This window comes from Cucurbita maxima, unplaced genomic scaffold (assembly GCF_002738345.1).
Source record: "Cucurbita maxima cultivar Rimu unplaced genomic scaffold, Cmax_1.0 Cma_Scf00016, whole genome shotgun sequence".
NCBI lineage: Eukaryota > Viridiplantae > Streptophyta > Magnoliopsida > Cucurbitales > Cucurbitaceae > Cucurbita > Cucurbita maxima.
Genome location: NW_019272032.1, coordinates 2,469,712 through 2,488,946, shown reverse-complemented (window position 1 = coordinate 2,488,946; position 19,235 = coordinate 2,469,712). Strand labels below are relative to the sequence as shown.

General features: G+C 35.1%; 2 protein-coding genes across 3 annotated transcripts; one reads left to right on the top strand and one right to left on the bottom strand.

Annotated features, from left to right (window-relative positions):
• Positions 1-37: 37 nt before the first annotated feature.
• On the top strand, positions 38-10,519 carry LOC111490701 (ubiquitin carboxyl-terminal hydrolase 8-like). The gene is made up of 13 exons (XM_023139255.1): positions 38-325; positions 679-930; positions 2,069-2,210; positions 3,989-4,048; positions 4,143-4,220; positions 4,932-5,279; positions 5,603-5,743; positions 5,864-6,034; positions 6,307-6,561; positions 6,676-6,824; positions 8,009-8,569; positions 8,791-9,064; positions 9,798-10,519. The coding sequence occupies exons 1-13, from the start codon at positions 240-242 to the stop codon at positions 9,909-9,911; spliced, it is 2,631 nt and encodes an 876-aa protein (XP_022995023.1). The 5' UTR covers positions 38-239; the 3' UTR covers positions 9,912-10,519.
• Positions 10,520-15,239: 4,720 nt separating this feature from the next.
• LOC111490781 (putative axial regulator YABBY 2) lies at positions 15,240-19,224 on the bottom strand. Of its 2 annotated transcripts, none has more exons than XM_023139390.1 (6): positions 18,883-19,224; positions 17,291-17,434; positions 17,066-17,198; positions 15,846-15,894; positions 15,692-15,767; positions 15,240-15,482 (listed from the first exon to the last, which is right to left on the bottom strand). In XM_023139390.1, the coding sequence occupies exons 1-6, from the start codon at positions 18,952-18,954 to the stop codon at positions 15,417-15,419; spliced, it is 540 nt and encodes a 179-aa protein (XP_022995158.1). In that variant the 5' UTR covers positions 18,955-19,224; the 3' UTR covers positions 15,240-15,416. The 2 variants fall into 2 exon arrangements, with proteins under 2 accessions (XP_022995158.1, XP_022995159.1); XM_023139391.1 differs by having other exon boundaries at positions 17,321-17,434.
• Positions 19,225-19,235: the final 11 nt, after the last annotated feature.

Sequence of the window (19,235 nt, the reverse complement as noted above, 5' to 3'; positions counted from 1 at the left end):
CACCACAAGTTTGGAATTTGCATTTCTAGGAGGAGAAATATATAAAAAAATTTAGTTTTTCCTTCACCAATCCTCTTCACACAAAAGCTCTCCACTTGTTTCTCTGCAAATCCGCCATTTTCTCTCGTTCTGTCTGTGTGCGTTTCTCTCTCTCTCTCTCTCTCTCTGTCTGCAATGATCTACGTTTCCTCAAGTAATTTCTGAGCTCTTCTTCTCTTCACCGTGTTGCTATCTCTTCTATGGGCGGCCTATCCGAAGATCTCTCTTCAACCACCTTGCATCTCGATTCGGATAACAATCAGCGAGTTTACTTTGTTCCATACAGGTAGATTCATTGTTGGATACTTCGATTTCGTGTCTTTTGGTACGACATTTACGAATCTGAATTAGAGATTTTATTGGAAACTTGAATTGCGCAAACTGGATTGTCTAATCTATATGTTTAGTTGCGAAATTTTGTGAGGAAAGATTGAAAATGGAAACCAAAATGTGTCTTGTGATGGTGATAGTAGTTGGATACTCAGTGTGTTTTGACCTTTTATGTTATGCTCAGAAAGCTTAGATGAAGCAGCTTTTTTCCACTTTTAAGCTGTTGTTAGGGTGCCTCGCAGTGGAGAGATCATGACAAAAATGCGAAGGCAGTGTGTGTCTAAGAGAATTTTACGATTTGAATTTCAGGTGGTGGAAGGACGCGCACGATTCTTTAACAGGAGATGCCGATGGGGAGAGAGGACTTCCCTTCCTGGCATCGCCAGGTTCGTCGTATGCCGGACCAATGAAGATCATCAACAATATTTTCAACTCGGATCTCGTTTTTAATCTGAAAAGAGAAGAGGATTCTTCGCAGAATAGTGAAAATGGTGAAGTGGGCATTTCAGGGAGGGACTATGCCTTGGTCTCCGGAGAAATGTGGGTGCAGGCACTTAAATGGTTAGTGCTATGCCACGGCTTATTTCATCAACATATATGATATATATTAAACTATTGGATTATTTCTGATTTTATTTATTAAGTGACCGAAGACTGATGGCGCCGGGGTATTGACAGGGAAGTTGCGTTGATTACATTGCATATCTTGAAAAGGGAATAGTCGATTTCTTATTGATTCCACATTACTTCTTGAAGAGAAAAAAATTTATATTATTGCAAATGTAATATGCTATCGTCTCTTCAAACTGGATTTCTGCTGCATGTCTATGTCAATCGTATGCTATGAAATAATTCTAATGAAATCCCTCCTAGTTCCATTATTCCACTAATATCTTAGAGGTACTTAACTTTGTATGCCACGATGTGATTTTACCATATTTAAGACTGCAATTTTAAATTTCAGGGCCATGGTTTATAGGTATCACAAAAATATGTCTTTTTATCCGTTAGTTTCTCTATAAAAATATGAACTTCAGGGCCATGGTTTTTAGGTGCCTGTAATCTATTAGCCCCATGATTCCATATAACTAGATTATCTGCAGCAGTTCCTGTTTACCATTTTTACTAAATCTGCTTGGAGAGTTTCTGAATCAGAAAAGGAAATAGCTCGAACCACTGACATGATAATATTCACATTATTTTTTTTTTTGGACTTCATGCCTCCCACTTTAGTTTAGAAATGATATAAATTAATTTGCACACTTTACTTGAACTTTTTATAATGTTACAACTTATAAGTTAATTCAATGAAGTACAAAATATCACCGTTCGGAACTGAGTTTTGTATTGAGCTCCTACACTTCTAGTAATTTCATTCATCAACACAATTGTTTCCTATAAAAAAAATGAAGCTTTCATCAGCACTTTAGGTACCTGTCTTTGCCTAATATATTGAACTATTAACACTTCAGATTCCTGTGAACTTTCTGTCTACGTGGCTTTTCCTTCTCTTTCTTTTCTTTCCCTAACATAATTTTCCTTACTTACGTATAATAGTTACTTAATCAATTATAGGAGTATCCTGTTAGTCGATCATGTTATTAAAAAATGCATGTGCTCTTCCTTGCAACCATAAATTTTATTAAGGCTGAGTTTCATCATATAAGGTCATTTATGTTCCTTACGGTTTCTGTTGTAGGCATATTGACTCCAAGTCTTCAACGAGGAATGGTGGTAGCTTTTCCGTTGCTGAAGATAATATAGCAGATGTTTATCCTTTGCAACTAAGGCTTTCTATCCAACGCGAGGCAAATTTATTGGGAGTGAGAATAAGTAAAAAGGTCACTCCATTACCATGTCAAAGTTTATTAATCTTAGATTCTATGACTTGAATGGTATTTTGCAGACCGTTTAGCGTTGACAACTATTTGTTGAATTAGTAGTCAAAAAACAAACTCTAATCTCAATATTTTAAGGTCTTTAATTTAAATCTTAGTGGCGACCTGCTTATTACTATGAGTTCATTCACTCATAAGCATTATCGTGCCAGAAGTAGAGTAGTCCCATGAGAATTCTTGGTGCATGTAAATCAGTTTGGATTCTTGGTCATGCTTGGACCATTTAAACTTATTTAAATGCATAGTTTATTACAAGTAGCACCATAGCAGGTGGACTTTTGTGGGGGAGGAGGAGTGAGTCTGTCTGGTAACCTCTGTATGCTGAAGCAACATATGCTCAATCAGATGGTCGAAAATCAATTCAAAATTCTCTGCTTCCATGTACAAAGTGGAGCAATTTGGGCTTGAAACTTCGGCTAGCATTCTGATAGGAACTAGAAATTGAAATGTAAATTTGCAGAAAATAGTAGTGATGTTATGAAAGAAATTACTAGTTTCCCTAGCACTTTGAGAGGCATGGATTTAGCCACAACCTATTTCTAAAATCTGCGTGCTTAAACCTTCTTACTCTATTCATAATAGTGAACGCAGACAAACTTTTATGTAATTTCAAATATGCCGCCACTAATGTTTCCACTATTTTCGAACTAATGTTCTAACTCGTTCTTTGCTGTTTCCCAACGGAGTTAATAACCCTGACATTATGTCCAAATTAGGAATTTTTACCTTCTTGGGACATCACATATTCCAGTAGTGAGCCCTTGATAACTCTTTGCTTCCCTAATCTGATGAAGCAATTAACTCACAGGACAAGGACTTAATGAATATACTCAAAGAAGTACCTAGCCTCCACACTCTCGTTTTCCCTCCTACATGGTTGTATTCTAGTTAGCACATTGATTTGCTTCCTAACATCTGTCTCTACCTCTAATAGGTTTCTTCTGGCAGGCCCTCCTTCAACCTCTATCCTTCTAGTCATTTTAGATATTTACATTTTTAAGCTAGGACACTATGAATGAATCTTGGAAATTTTAGCATAATGGTTGATCTACCACCAAAATATAATTCTGAAAGATGTTCTTCATTCTTAGCTTAATTGTTAAGAATTTTATGTTGAGGGAAGTGGCATTTTCATTTCACTATATTCCGCCAAGAGCCTTGCACACGGTTGGCTTTCCTTTATTTATTTATTCATATAGAGAGCCATCTATGCATTTCCCTCATGTGGCTACGACCATTTTATCCCATAGTTTGTATTTCTCTTTAGGAAGTCTTGATAGCCATTTGATGAAGGGGCATTGTTTCTCTACCTTAGGTTGATGATTCTCAAACCTCAGTCCTCCAAATGCCTCGTAAGCCGTAAATATTTCAGCTAACTAAAAAAAAAAAAAAGACTTGGACTCCAGTTCCCTATCCATAGAAACTTATTGTTTCTCTCTCAAAAGTCAAGGCCAGCTTCCTCAGTAGTAGACAGAGAAATGCTGTAAATTGGTAGATACACTAATTTTAATCTCTCCGCAAGCACCTTTGCTAGCATCTTATAAATTGGAGATGTCAAACTAAACAGTCTTTATATTTACTTTTATTTACTTATGATTTTATTATGGCTTCACTAGTGATCGATTCAAATCTTTTCATTTCAGTCTTATGTTCTTAAAAAAAGTTAATTTCACCTAGCGTATTATTGCCAAATCTTAATATTTTTTTTTCTATATTGGCAGGATAATGTAGTCGAGTTATTTAGAAGAGCATGCAAAATTTTCAATATTGAGTCGGAGTTGGTATTGATCTTTCCTCTTTTAGCATCACTTTCTTTCTTTAGCACAAAAAAAGCAATATTTACGATCAAGATATCTTATGATATGGTGCATGCAGTTGCGAATCTGGGACTTTTCTGGCCAAACAATTTCCTTTTTTAGTAACAGTAATATGCAACGACAGTCAGATCAAGAGGTTAGTCATTATTCGTTTGTCCTGTCTGTTTGGCTAAGAACTCCAAGTATGTTTGCATTGTTATAATATTTTTAATACAAGAGTACAATACAATATAATATCTACTTCATTTTTTATAATGATTTATGAGATGGTTAACATTATTATTCTTCTTATTGCTGTATTTATTTCATAATCATGTCTACATGAGCGTGAACTTCCTTGCGCACAGAGTAACAAGGTGATTGGAAAGAAAATAATTAAAAATGGCATCAAATATAGAGAATGGTTTTCTAGGAGACAAAAGTTATTGATTTTTGTAAATTTAACCCATTGGGTTTCATGGTTAGGGTACGACAAAAGAAATTTAAAAGAAAACAATTTAAAATTTTCATATTATTATGATGCGATGCAGGCAACTTTTTACGGTCTTTTACCAGGAGCATTCGTTCTCTATAGTGAGCAAATGATTACATGTAACTAATCTAGCATTGGTATTCTTTAGACGTGACTAGGAGCAGCCTTTTTTTTATTGTTTAAATGAATTAAATTAGAGAATGATGATTATTCAAAATTGATTTTTTTTCCTTTCCTCCATCCAGTCCCTAATAATATGTAGTGAAATTTTGATAAGCCTGCCTTGTGACCATAAGGCAGTAATCGACTTGATGATAATAAAAATGTTTTTTTTTTTCTTGAAATGCTGTTTCCTGTATTTTCTTTTTGGCGCAGGTACTACTTGAATTACAAGTTTATGGGTTGTCAGATTTCATAAAGTGCAAAGAGGGGAAAAAGGATGAATTGGCAAATTCTATCCTCGGAAATTCTTGTGGTACTTCACTTGCAATGAATGGTGCTTCTGGAACTGGGAGTTCTGGCTGCTTCTTTGTAAATTCTTCAGTTTTTTCTGGAAGCTCTCGTGAAGCTGGTTCTTTAGGATTGACAGGCTTGCAAAATCTTGGGAACACCTGCTTCATGAACAGTTCTCTGCAGTGTTTAGTGCACACACCGAAACTTGTTGACTACTTTCTTGGTGACTATGATAAAGAAATAAATTATGACAACCCATTGGGCATGAATGTATGCTTTCTATGATTTTAATTCTTCATGGATCCTTTTGTCTCAGTGAATCCCTTTCTTTTTAATAATTTTATTCACATGATCATTTCTTCAGCCTATGCTAGCGAACAGCAGATAAATAGACTGCTAGCGGAAGTTACTAAGTATAACAACTAACTGAATTAAGTTTAGGGCAACCGATTCATAACAGATAGCAATAATCAAAATTGCATCTACCTAACTATTTGAGTTGTTCATTATCATTTCATTAGTTTGAAAGAAATGTTCTTCTAAGAAACTTCTCAGTTTAAAAGAACTGTCTGTAATGATCGGTAACTTCTCAGGGGGAGATTGCTTTGGCATTTGGAGATCTGTTGAGGAAACTCTGGGCACCTGGCGCAAGTCCTGTGGCACCAAGAACGTTCAAGTCTAAGCTTGCTAGATTTGCTCCTCAATTCAGTGGCTTTAATCAACATGATTCTCAAGTCAGTGAAGTTTCTTGCTATCAGAAGTAGGGTTTTAGATTTCCTTTGTTTAGGCGATGGGGTTCTGGGTACAGGTTTTCGTCCATTGTTTTGTAGTTTGATTTAATTTAATTTTTATAGGAGCTCCTTGCTTTTTTGTTGGATGGGCTCCACGAAGATCTTAACCGTGTGAAAAAGAAGCCTTATGTAGAAGCCAAGGATGGAGATGGACGACCCGATAATGACATAGCAGATGAATACTGGCAAAACCATTTGGCTCGCAGTGACTCCATCATTGTTGATGTGTGCCAAGTATGTACCTTCTCTTCATTTTCCTTGTTTAACCTACATGACTTTCCTTTGAGCTTTGACGTATGGAAATAGCATTTGCTTTTTGAGACCTGCATGCTAATGAATCACTTCTGTTCTTGGCTAAATCAAATCTACTTTTTCATGGTATTAGTACCTTCATTGAGTTATAAGGCTTGTTTATGAATTTTACCCTTTTCTCTATTTGCATGCCTAAGTTTTTTCAATTTAATTTGTCTCATCAAGGCTTCCGTTATTTGGTTTCATCCTTGCAGGGTCAATATAAGTCCACATTAGTTTGTCCCGTTTGCAAAAAGGTCTCTACTACCTTTGATCCATTCATGTATTTATCGCTACCTCTACCTTCAACAACAATGCGAACAATGACTTTAACCGTTGTCAACACTGATGGAAGTACTCCGACTCCATATACCATTACAGTTCCCAAGTCTGGAAAATGGGAAGACCTCATAAAAGCCCTTAGTATTAAATGCTCTCTAAGAGAAGATGAGACTTTATTAGTTGCTGAGGTATATCATTGTGATTGCAATACTTTTCAATTGGCTGCATGATGGATTAATTTCTTCATCATAGAGCATTATTTTTATTCCCAATGATCTCTGACCTCATGAATTCGTATGCAGGTATACAACTACCGCATCATTCGGTATCTTGAGGAGCCAGCTGATTCTTTATCCTTGATAAGAGATGGTGACAGATTGGTTGCTTATCGCCTGGCAAAAGATGATGAACAAGTACCCTTGGTTGTGTTCATGCATCAAAGGATCGAGGAGTAAGTGCATTATATTTCTGAACTGATGGATCTTGTTTTCCCGTAACTTCATATTGATTATGTAAAATTTATATGCATGTAGTTCATTGTAAACTATTTTTGCCTCCAAGGGAAGGTATCTTTTTCACTTAATGTAGAAGGGGAGATGGGGGAAACCGAGAGTGCATTACACTGATTGCAATAATTTTGGAGTTCGAAATTACATCTATATTGGATCATTTAATATCTAGAAGAATGTTGTTATTTCCCATCTAGATGTAGAGGTTCTAACAATGATTTTCTAAGAATTCATTTATTGATCGGTGAAAATAAAATTTATTCTTAGTGATGAGTTTTTTTTCTCTCTCTCTTGTTTCTGCCTTTTCTTTCCTTGAACCACGATGCATATTGTTTTATTTTGTTACCTCTACTTTTTTACTCGTTGATGTCAACTCTTATTTGACCATTGTTATTTTCAACATTTTGTCACTGTCCGTGGTTGGTGGAATTCCAGAAGCATAGGTGATAGTAGAAATAGAAGTATGATCGACAGACTTACTTACATTCTAGTCATTATGCACATTAGCAAGCTTAATATCAGGGCATTTACTTATCACATAAGGATAGCTGATTGACAATGCTACAAGTCGAACATGACTTGAAAGTTGAGAAACGGAAAATAGATGCAGACGCTAGAAATTTCCTATCAGATAAAAAATTCCAATTGTCCTTACCATGAAGAATCAAATTTTGGGGAAATATTACAGCCTAATAAGATCACCTACCAAGTCAAGGATTATCTCTGAGTTTTGAAATTTGACACAGCAATGTATTTACTAGATATGCCCGGTCAAATAAGAGCTTCTATTGTTCTACTGTAACTTTACTCTTGGATACAATTACCTTGACCGATTAAGTTGATTCAATTTCCCCCTTCAATGTAGACTGGAAATTAAACAATAATAATAATAATAATAAAATCTTCTGGGATGTACATATATGGTTTGTCTCCTATAAATGTACGTAATTGCACTTGGATTTACTGGATAGTAGTCAAGTAGATGAGAAACTAGTTTTTCGATTGCTCATAACAATTTTGTTAGTAAACAATTAATAGACCGGTGGCAGCTGGCGAGATGAATGCTAGTAACATATTGCATTTTTTGCCACACTTACATGGAATCTAATTTTTCTTGTTTGGTCAGGCAGTACATCAATGGGAAACATTCTACAATTCCTAAGGCATTTGGATTTCCTCTGTTGGCTAAGCTGCCTAGTGCCTTTAATGGATCTGATATCCAAGACATATACAAAAAATTGCTTAGTCCCTTTCAGGTTTCTACTCAACATGCTTTGGAAGAAAACCATACTTCCGACATTGATACAATTGAGAAAACCAGGGAGGAGGAGAACGGAACTAATTCCCCATCAGCTTGTGTAATTGATCCCTTAAGAAGTGAAGATGGAGTTAGTTCACCGTCAGATGCTGATTTCCAATTTTACACCACAGATGAGAAGGGAACCATTAAGGGCTCTGAAATTCAAGTTGATGAATCTCTAGTGGGGTCAGAAAAGAGTAAGCGGCTATATGTGCTTGTTTCCTGGCCGGAAAAGCAGATTGAGCGTTATGACACTCGCCTTCTTACCTCTTTACCTGAGGTTTTCAAATCCAGCTTTTTCACAAAGAGACCTCAAGAATCTGTTTCTCTATATAAGTGCCTTGAAGGTTTCTTGCAAGAGGAGCCTCTTGGACCCGAAGACATGTGGTCAGTGCATTTGTATTTTTAGTGCTCTATTTATTAAAAAAGAAAAAAGAAAAATTGAATCTGCACAACGAACTTTATAGATCTGGTTTGCTTGTTTGGAATTCGGAAAATGAAGCATTCTGATATGAAAATCCTTTCACTGCATAATTTAATTAGCATCCTCGTAGTTGCATTTGCTAATTGCTGATTTCCTAATATCATGCCGTCATGTATTTATTCAGGTTTTGTCCTAGCTGCAAAAAGCACTGTCAAGCCAGTAAAAAGTTAGATCTTTGGAGATTACCAGAGATTTTGGTTATTCATTTGAAGAGGTTCTCTTATAGCCGTTTCCTGAAGAACAAGCTAGAGACATACGTTGACTTTCCTGTTGATGATCTGGATTTATCAATGTATGTTGCCTATAAGAATGACCAGACGTGTACTCGCTATGTGCTTTATGCAATCAGTAATCACTACGGGAGCATGGGAGGTGGCCATTACACAGCATTTGTCCATGTAAGTGTGTTACCTCGCCATTTCTTACTTCTCTGTAGGTTAATGGAAGCTATGAATAAACCTGCAATTTAGACTCTGTTTTTCAACCATTTGGTTTTTGGTTATTGAAAATTAAGCTTGTTTTCACCCAATTTCTCTACAATGAGTTTCATCTTTCTTAATGAAACATTTGAATTCTTAGTCAAATTCCAAAAAGGAAAAAAAAAAACTGATTGTTTTCACCCATGCACCCTACCATGGCGAGTTACTGATTGTTGTTGCCATTTCATCATCATGAATATGTCTTCATGGTGGCGAAGATGACTGCATTGCTTGTGAGAAGAAAATGATATCTATCTCGAAGTTAAAACCGAGCCTTTTTCTCTTTTGACTACAACAGACTTTGATCTTTCCATTTTGGTTGAAGATTTCTGTCTAATTTCGGCCCTGCCCCGTTTCCATCTTCTTCTGATTTTCAGTCCTGTTATCTCCTGCATCTATTTGCCCTCATGTTGTCTTTTTATTTATTTAATTTTGTTTTAAATCTAAAACCACCTCAGTGAGAGTACCATTATCAAATTACATTTCGAGGTTCATAATGCATCCTTATTAGCAACCATCCCGATTATCACTTGTAGATTATAACCTTAAGTATTAATGTTATTTTTTTTTTCATGCTTGAATTCTTCATGTACTGAGGTTTGTTCTGCAAGTGCTAATTGTTCTCTCTTTTTTCCCCCTTTCTCTTATCTAGCAAGGAGGCGACCAGTGGTATGACTTCGATGATAGCCATGTTAATCCCATTGGCCTGGATAAGATAAAATCTTCAGCTGCTTATGTTCTTTTCTACAGAAGAGTTGTTGCTTAGTAAACTGACAATTGGCTGAGGTTCCATTGAATTGAAGCAGATCATGATCATTTCTCCAAAAAGTTGATGCTAATTAGCTCTTACATGACGATCATCAGTCTTTCTCTGTCCTTATTAAACCATGCAAGTAGTTTTCAGTATGGGTGAAAGATGAATGGAATTTCAAGCTTAAAGACGGCAAGGAAGAAGCCGATGCCACCGTGCTTATGCAAAGAGATCACAAAATGACAGGTCTTAAGGATACTAATTACATTCATTGGCGTTACCCCATCTTGAAAGAGGAGAGGCTTTTAGTATAATCTTCTGGTGAGTCTTAGACAATAGCATAGGGTTCAAGCTAAACTCTTTTGATGAGTTTTGGGGGGTTGCCAAATAGGCTAGGATATTGAGTAATCTTTTTGATAGGAAATTCCTTAATACTTCATTGCGGTTATAAGGTTGATGTGTTGTTGATTCTTGTGTGAGAAAACAGTAGTAACTAATTCATAGATTTTGATCCATTTTTTTAAAAAATCATTGTATTAAATTATAAACTGGGCTGATAATTGGGTTCAAATGTGATTCTCGAGGTACGAAAATATGAATGAATTGCATGATATTGAAAAACAGGGTGCATAGCACTTTTGACTCAGAAACTAATGATTTGTCTGCTCCATTTGTCATCGCTTTTCTATCTCTCTCTACTGTTTTTAGTAGTCAGAAGAATCTTCACAGCTCTCTTCTGTTGTGGATTGATTCAGAAACAACTTGTGATGAGCAATGAGCATCGATTTTAGTACATGTTCCTTATATGATCCAGCAGGAAAAGGGATGAGGATTGGACAATCAAGAGTAGAACTGATATTAAAAGACATCCAGGTATGTTCATGTTTGAAACTGCCTTGAGTTCCTACTATTTTGAAACTAAGCCTTAAATTTTTCATGGATTATTTATGGAAATTTTATCGAGTACGTTTATGATTTAAATTCTTTTTTACCATATGAACGTTGTGAAACATCATTCGGAAACATTTTGAATTTTTTTAAGTTACGCTTAAGAATTGTATTTTTTGAGTTTATTGGAGTTTGGTGCTTTATTGAAGTGAACCGAACCTTAGACTTGAACAAGCAAGGTGAAATTTTCCTAAAGCTCTCTAGTTTCAACAAATAAATCTTTCGAATCTCATGGATTTCTAGCTAAACATATGGTTTATGGTATACATTCTAAACCCGGTTTATAATTTTCTAATTGAAAATGTATTAAAAGGTAAAAAGTGTCTTGCTTATTCGAATTTGACGTAATAATTGCTCAAATTATTAAGGGTCAACTTTATAAAAGTGAGAGCTTAACATAAAACTTGATACAACTTTTCAAGTTTATCGTAAAAATGTACTCGTTTTTAGATGAAATCAAAAAATAAGCTCATAATTCAAAAGAGGGTGAGTTTTAATCTCTAAAAATTCATTTAACTTTTCTTATCATACCCTTATCATACCCAATTCATATATGAGCACAAGCAATCGATCAATTTAACATTTATCATCATTTATCTAAAAATTTGAAAGATGTAACCAAATTGCAACTATGATAACATACAACCACTTAACCACTTGAATTAATAAGAACAGCTCAAAAGAACCCAAAACCCACCACAAAAAATGCATATCAAAATCAAACTCAAGAGCATGTGGGTTGGATGCACAAACCAGAGGGTCATAGATGAGAGTGATAGCCATTGACTTATTGCTGTCAAGATTGATAAAACAAATTAAAAGACCAATTTAATCTTTTTCTTTTAAAAAAAACTCACAACAGCTAGAGAGATTAGCTATGTTTCAAGGTATGATCCTTGTCGTGTTTATGTTGAGTAATTTATCCACATCATGTCGGAGTCCAACCTTAAGATGCAACATTGGACTCACGAAAAGTGATGCAATGTCAACACATTCGTGTCAACCTTAAGATGGCTCAAAAAAATTCTTGCAACGCTCGTCTACGCCATCACACAAGCATGTGTCATGGAGTGACTCACTTTAAGCCCCGAAGCTCAAAAGTGGTAGAGAGCCAACACCATATTTGATATCAGTATACTATAAGACATATTTGATATGACACTCATGCACATCAAAATGGCATGAAGTCCTATGTCAATATGGAGCATTCCTCAAATGTTCAATTAACTCCAAATTTGGCAAACATATATCCTTCACTCATATGAACTAACTCCAACGCCACTTGTTAAAACTCATTACGTAACTCCAATTTTCAGGGTCATTTTTCGGGTTCTCATCAACGTCGTTAAACTTGTCTTTGACACCTCTAAAATCTTGTCGCTTCTATTCCTACTTACCCCTTAGCTTGGTATTTGCCTACGCTTCTTGGTATGTTAGATGATACATAGCCTGACGAGTGACGCGCGTGTGCTACTATTACTCTTGTCTGCAACATGAGATTCACGACATAGTCTCTTCTAATATTACTATTCTCTCCCTCACGACCCACTTCATCACACAATTAATTGCGACACTTATTGGACCACATCTCTTTTTTCTTTCCTCTCTTCGGAGTCTGAGATGTGACAACTCCTTCATGGTTGCAACGCAGGTAACCCTTATCTCTTTGGACCACTCCTACTTTCCTTCTCCAATTTCCATCCATTCATTTTATCCTTTTTTTTTTTTTTCCTCCTAATTTCCTTTTTCAATAAAAATTTTAAACTTTTAAATTATTCGAATTTGTAAACGTTCTTAATAGTTTATTTTTGGACATCAATACGAACAAGCTTAGTTTCAAATTCAATTTCCGTAGTTTTTTAAAAACCCTAATTTAGAGTGTTTATAGCTCGGTTAAAATTCACCCGTCACACCTATCCATCTTTTAACCAAGCTAAGCTCTATCTTTTTAATTCTTATTTTTTATTCAACCGAAAGCCCATTACTATATCGTCACGTAGGTAAAAAATACATGTATATATGAAATATTAGAGTAAGGACCATTTTCCTTTTTTTTTTGTTTTTTTTCCTTTTCTTTTTCAAAGCACTTTATAAAAGAATTACTATTAAAGGAGCTTATAATAATTGTAAGAAACAAAATGAAAAGTAGAAGGTTGTTTTCGTAATCTTCTCTTTGTTTTATTTAATTTTTAGATATGTAATAAAAAAAAATAAAAAAAAAAGTCAATTTTTGAGAATTAAAAAAAATAGTTTTTACAAACTTAGTTTATTTGTTCATATTTTTATAAACAATAACTGTTTTTCAAATATAAATAATTATTAAATGGGATATTAAATTTTAAAAATATGCTAATATTTAAATTTTAAAATTATTGTTAAAACATATTTTTAATATCAAAATTCTTTGTTTGTTAGACTTAAAAAAAATCTAATCACTAACCACTCAAACCTACGACTAACTGATATTATTTATTTTAACTCGTATTATTGTCAACCTTACTGTTTTTAAAACGTGCTAGAGAGAAGTTTCTACACACTTATAATGAATAATTCGCTCTCCTTACTAACCGGGGTGGGATTCACTCTCGCTTAGAGTCCATCGTTCTTGTTGGCATACTCCTCGATGATGCGTCTATAAAAAATATTTTATTCCCGTTTTCAATAGATTAATTAATATGAAAACGTGAATCATTTGATTTGTTTAAACTAAAAGAGAGATTGAATTTGAGGGAGAGTTAGAAAAAGACATGAAGAACTGACAGGACATATCCATTGAAAGAAAGACACAGACATTTATAAGAGACCCATCCATCTATCTTTCGGACAAGACCAATTCATGTGCCTCCAAACCTCCACCAACCACATGATTTGACGTTTCAGATTCTCTCTTCTTCTTCCCTTTTCATATTATTACTCCTTTTTTTCATTAAAAACTAACCAAAACCCTTAGTTGTTCTAACCTCACATGTGCATATATGAGACACCGAGCATAGAAACCGCCTAAACCCACTACTAGTAGATATTGTCTGTTAGGAGAGATTTACACACTTTTATAAGAAATGTTTCGTTCCATTCTCCAACCAATGTGGGATCTTACAATCCACCCCACTCAGGGGTCTAGTGTCTTCGTTGGCATACCGTCCAGTGTCTTGATTTGATACCATTTGTAATAGCTCAAGCCCACTGCTAGTAGATCTTGTCTACTATGACCCGTTACGTATCGTCGTCAGTCTCACAATTTTAAAATGTGTCTACTAGGGAGAGGTTTCTACATATTTATGAGAAATGTTTAATTTCCCTCTCCAAACGATGTGGGATCTCACACGTTAGCTTCTAGATATCCAAAGAAGAAAAGCTTGCATATACCCGACAGTTATGAAACAACGATATACATTCCGAAAGGGGTTTTAGAGAAACCCTAATTTAAATTTGTAAGATTCGTATTGTTGGATCACGTAGAACAGACTCATTCGTAATTTAATATAACTAAACTCACATACCAAATATGAATTTGTCTCGTAAACAACTCAAATTTTGGTAATTCTTTCTAACAAAAGGGTCGCCCAACCAACCCATCACTACAAATTAGGGTTTGTATTGATGCATTTACATGTTCTAATTTGATAGTGAGGAAAGTGGAAGAAATGATGAGTAAAAGAATATATGCAAAGAGATTTTGGTTGGCGAACCAAATTGGTTTCTTAAAAGCTGTCGTTTGTAACCCCAACGTAATACCTTTATTCATGTCTTTTCGGTGCCAACAAAATCCCCTTGGTTGACGCCCATAACACACAGTACTCAACAACTGTGTGTGTGTATATATATATATATATATGTATATATGTCCACTCCATGGAATCACTGCCAATCTCGAGAAATCATCGCTAATTAGCTAGTTAGCTAGTTCGTTGATCTTTGTCTCATTTGAAACAAGCCAAAAGAATGAGGGAATAACTATGAATTGTGCTCGATTCTTGCTATTTATCTTAACTAGCTAGCTCTTTGATCTTCGTCTCGTTTGAAACAATGCCAAGAGAATGAGCGAATAGCTACGGATCGTGCTTGATACTCACTATTTATCTTAGCTATATAGCTCGTTGATCTTCGTCTTGTTTGAAACAAGGCCAAAAAAACGAGTGAATAGCTATAAATCATGCTTGATTCCTGCTATTTATCTTAGTTAGTGAGCTCGTCGATCTTTGTCTCGTTTGAAACAAGGCCAAAAGAACGAGTGAATAGCTATAAATCGTGCTCGATTCCTGCTATTTATCTTAGTTAGCTAGCTTGTTGATCTTCGTCTCATTGAAACAAGGCCAAAATAATGAGTAAATAGTTCTGAATCGTGCTCGATTCTCACTATTTATCCGATACGAAATGAAAAATAAGGAAAGTCCATATAATAATACCGTTAATCCCACGTGTTCAAGGAACAAGAAGAGATGGGAATGAAATACACACATAAATTTAAAAGCCTAATTAAAAGGGTGTTTTTATTTAGTAATTTTATCAATTAATACACCATAATCTCTAGAATTAACAGGTGGCAGAATCCCATTGGATATTTAAATGGACTTAATTACTTTGCTTATTATTTCCATCCAGCTTCTGCCCTAAGTGGATGTGAGGTAAATGTGCCCACTGCAAACCAAATACAATAAGCTCATACATTAATCATTTAATTAATTACTTTAATCAACCAATGTTTTAATATTATTAAAATATATATATATATATATATATATATATATATATATATTAAATGTGTGACATTAATACTATATTGGCCATATGTATATTTCAACATTATAATTAATTACAAAAGAAAAGGAATAGATATAAGAGCTTACATTTTTAGCTGCTGTGCTAAAGGCTTCTCTGTGGCTTATGTCAGGGTTGTTAGCCTTAATCCTTTGGATTTCCGCTCTATAAAACAGGATTATTAGACCATAAACATACTTAATTAACACACTAATCCCAAATTAAATAAGCAAATCAACTTACTTGATGAACCTGTTATATGCAGAAGGAATCCGCTGTCTTTTCTCCGGTGCTGCCCACATTCAAAACCATTCTAAATTTACTCAAAAACCCACTAAATAATTTCAACTACTCGACCCAAATTATAAGGGTTGAGTCAGGTTGGTATAAGAGTTGAGTTGGGTTCAGTTAGATTTTTTTTCCAACTTGGTTTAAGCTAGGTAAAGATAAGGGTTGGGTTGGGTTGGGTTAGATCTTTTTTCCAATGTGGTTTGAGCTAGGTAAGGATAAGGGTTGGGTTAGATCTTTTTTCCAATGTGGCTTGAGCTAGGTAAGGATAAGGGTTGGGTTGGGTTGTGTTCGGTTAGATCTTTTTTCCAATGTGGCTTGAGCTTTGTAAGGTTACGGGTTGGGTTGGGTTCGGTTAGATCTTTTTTCCAATTTGGCTTAAGCTAGGTTGGGATAAGGGTTGGTTCGGTTAGATTTTTTTCAATTTGGCTTGAGCTAGGTTGAGATAAGGGTTCAATTTGGTTAGATTTTTTTTTCCAGTTTAGATTGGGTTAAATTTTTAAAAAAAATATAAAATAAAAAATTGGTTTAGTTCATGTATTGAACCTAAAAAATAGCGTTCACAACACTATCCGACCCAACCCTACTTTTCGAATATTTGACTTTTGTAATAAATATTAATGATGTCACAGGTTGATATTTAAGTTTTATAAGATTTTCTTAAATAATAAAAAAAATGAACAACCAGACAACTCAATTGGACGGTGTGTAAACCCTATTCAGGTTATTTAGAACACCAACCCAACCTAACTCGTGTACAATCTAGGTTAAATCGACACCGAATAAAAAGGAATTAAATGAGAAAAACAAAAATGAAAAAATAGAATGAAAAAAGTGAAAAAGAGCAGAGGAATCAATGACATATCACAAATGAGTGAAAGGCAATTCAGAAAATAGCTTTGTCACAGTATTTCATATTTTTGTGCAAAGTGTTAACCAAAACAACCCATACATAAAATATATATATACATACATACATATACAAAGAATAACACAAATATGCATAAAGAATGGCCCATGATCTTGATGGGTCAGATTCTATTATGCATGAATGGTCACCATCCATGATGGGGCCATCTATATGCATCATAACAAATTAATCCCAATAATAATAATAATAAATATATTTTTCATTTAATTGCATTACTGGAGATCATAGCAAAGGAGAAACTCACGGCGAATTGGAGGGATTCTATGTTGGTCACGTTCAGCAGATTCAAGTGACCCAATTTTGCTGCATTTTGAAGAAGATGAGCCTCTGTCCTTGCTTGAATCCTCGGGGCTCGCTAGTTGCGGCTGCTTATGACCCTAAAGCACAAACCCGTAAGTACTCGACTCGACTCGACTCGTGGGTGTGAATCTCAGGTGAGTGTTAGGTAGCTAGGATTAAAAATTTGAACCTCTGATATTTTGATTTGACGAGGAATGACCTCTTGTGGAGGAAGAACCTGAAGGGAAGCTCCCATGTTTACGGACAGCAGATTGGTGCAATGGCCACATCTCACAGTCACGAGTGTGAACATGTTGTTGCATGGAACACTTACCTGCCAAACAAAACATAATCAAAAACATTTTCCCATATCCTTAATTACATCGAATTTTCATAACAAGGGTAAGGGTAATGGAAGAGGTTAAAGGAGAGAGAGAAGGAAGAGTTTGGGTTTGTTTGTGTGAAATCTCTACCATATGTTAGTGGTGAGCTTGTGTTGTTACAAATGGTATCATTACTCGGTTGAAGTGGGAAACGAAACATTTCTTATGAGGGTATAGAACTTTTCGCTAAACGCATTTTAAAACCTTGAGGGGAGCCTAGAAGGAGAAACTCAAAAAGGACAATGTCCGTTAGTGGTAGGTTTATGTTGTTACAAATGATATCATTCCACATCGGTCAAAGAGGGAATCAAAGCTTTTTTTTTTAAGGGTGTTGAAACTTTTCCTAATAGACGCGTTTCAAAACCTTGAGGGGAGCCCGAAAGGAAAAGCTCAAAGATGACAATATCTGCTTATACGGTTACAAATGACAGCATCTCACATCAGTTGGAAAACAAAGCATGAAAACTTCTCACTAGTAGACACATCTTAAAACCTTAAGAGGAAGTCTGAAATGGAAAACTCAGAGAGTACAATATTTGTTAAAGATGGACTTTGGCCATTACAAATGGTATCATCCCATATCTATTGGAGAAGGGAACGAAACATTTCGTGTGGAAACTTATCCTTAGTAAACGCGGTTTAAAACTTTCAGAGAAAGCCCGAAACGATTCAGATGCCCAAATGGCTATTAGGAGAGTTTGAGGACAAATTTTTATGTATCTTTTTCAATGGTGACTCTTAATGACTTCCAATCTGACACCACCGCAAGCAAGACAGATAAAAGATGGGAAAAAGACATGACTGGAACGGAAACCATAGAGATGATGCATTACACCAAAATCAAAAAACAAATCACCACGAACATAGATCGATCGACCCATCTCGTGATCATCTCTACTTCTTTCTCTAAGCACCTCTTTTAAATCCCAAATTCAAGATCGGGAATAAACTATAAATCATACTTCAATTTAAGCACAATTTAACTAGGTACGATCTATTTGGCAACCGAGGAAAGAGAAAAAAAGAAAGATCAACTCATCGTTCATCAGACCTAAATTTGATCCCGAAAATTCAAGAACCCTAACTTTTGGGGTTAGATCCATTTAACAATGAATTTACTTCCTTGTAGAGTGAAGAAAGGGTTTGGGTGGAAATTGGTCATAAAATATAAACAGAAAACAATTTATGGAGAAATATGAAAAGATCTGGAGATTTGTAAGCAGTGTTTGAAGATTCCAACAGTAAAAAGAACAAGACCATGATTTGGTTTGAAACTGATAAAGTGAAACAAATGGTCTTTTCAGCTGAAAATGAAAGTAGTGTAACAAACACAGCGCCATAAAACTCCATGGGAAAAGCAAAGAATTGGTATTAAAGATAGAAAGGTTAAGGTTTGTACCGCTAAAATGGTGTTGCAGAAGTTGCAGTGAACATAACAAACACGTTCTGATGCCATCATGTCCAGTGACATTTCCTTCTCAGATTGCTTAATCCTTCTCTTCCACGACACAATATGTTAAAAAAAAAACAGCTCTTTTAATAAAATTCTTGTTTTTTTTTTTTTTTTTTTTTTCTTTCTCTATGTCAGCTCTAAATGATCAAAAGAACTAAGAACAAGGGAGAGAGAGAGAGGGAAGAGAGGGAGATGTTTTTTTATTCTTTTTTTTTTTTTTTGGAATGTGTACAAAAATCTGAAAGTTGAGATGAGGATGGGACTAGTCTGGTCGAGAGAGAGAGAGAGAGAGAGAGAGA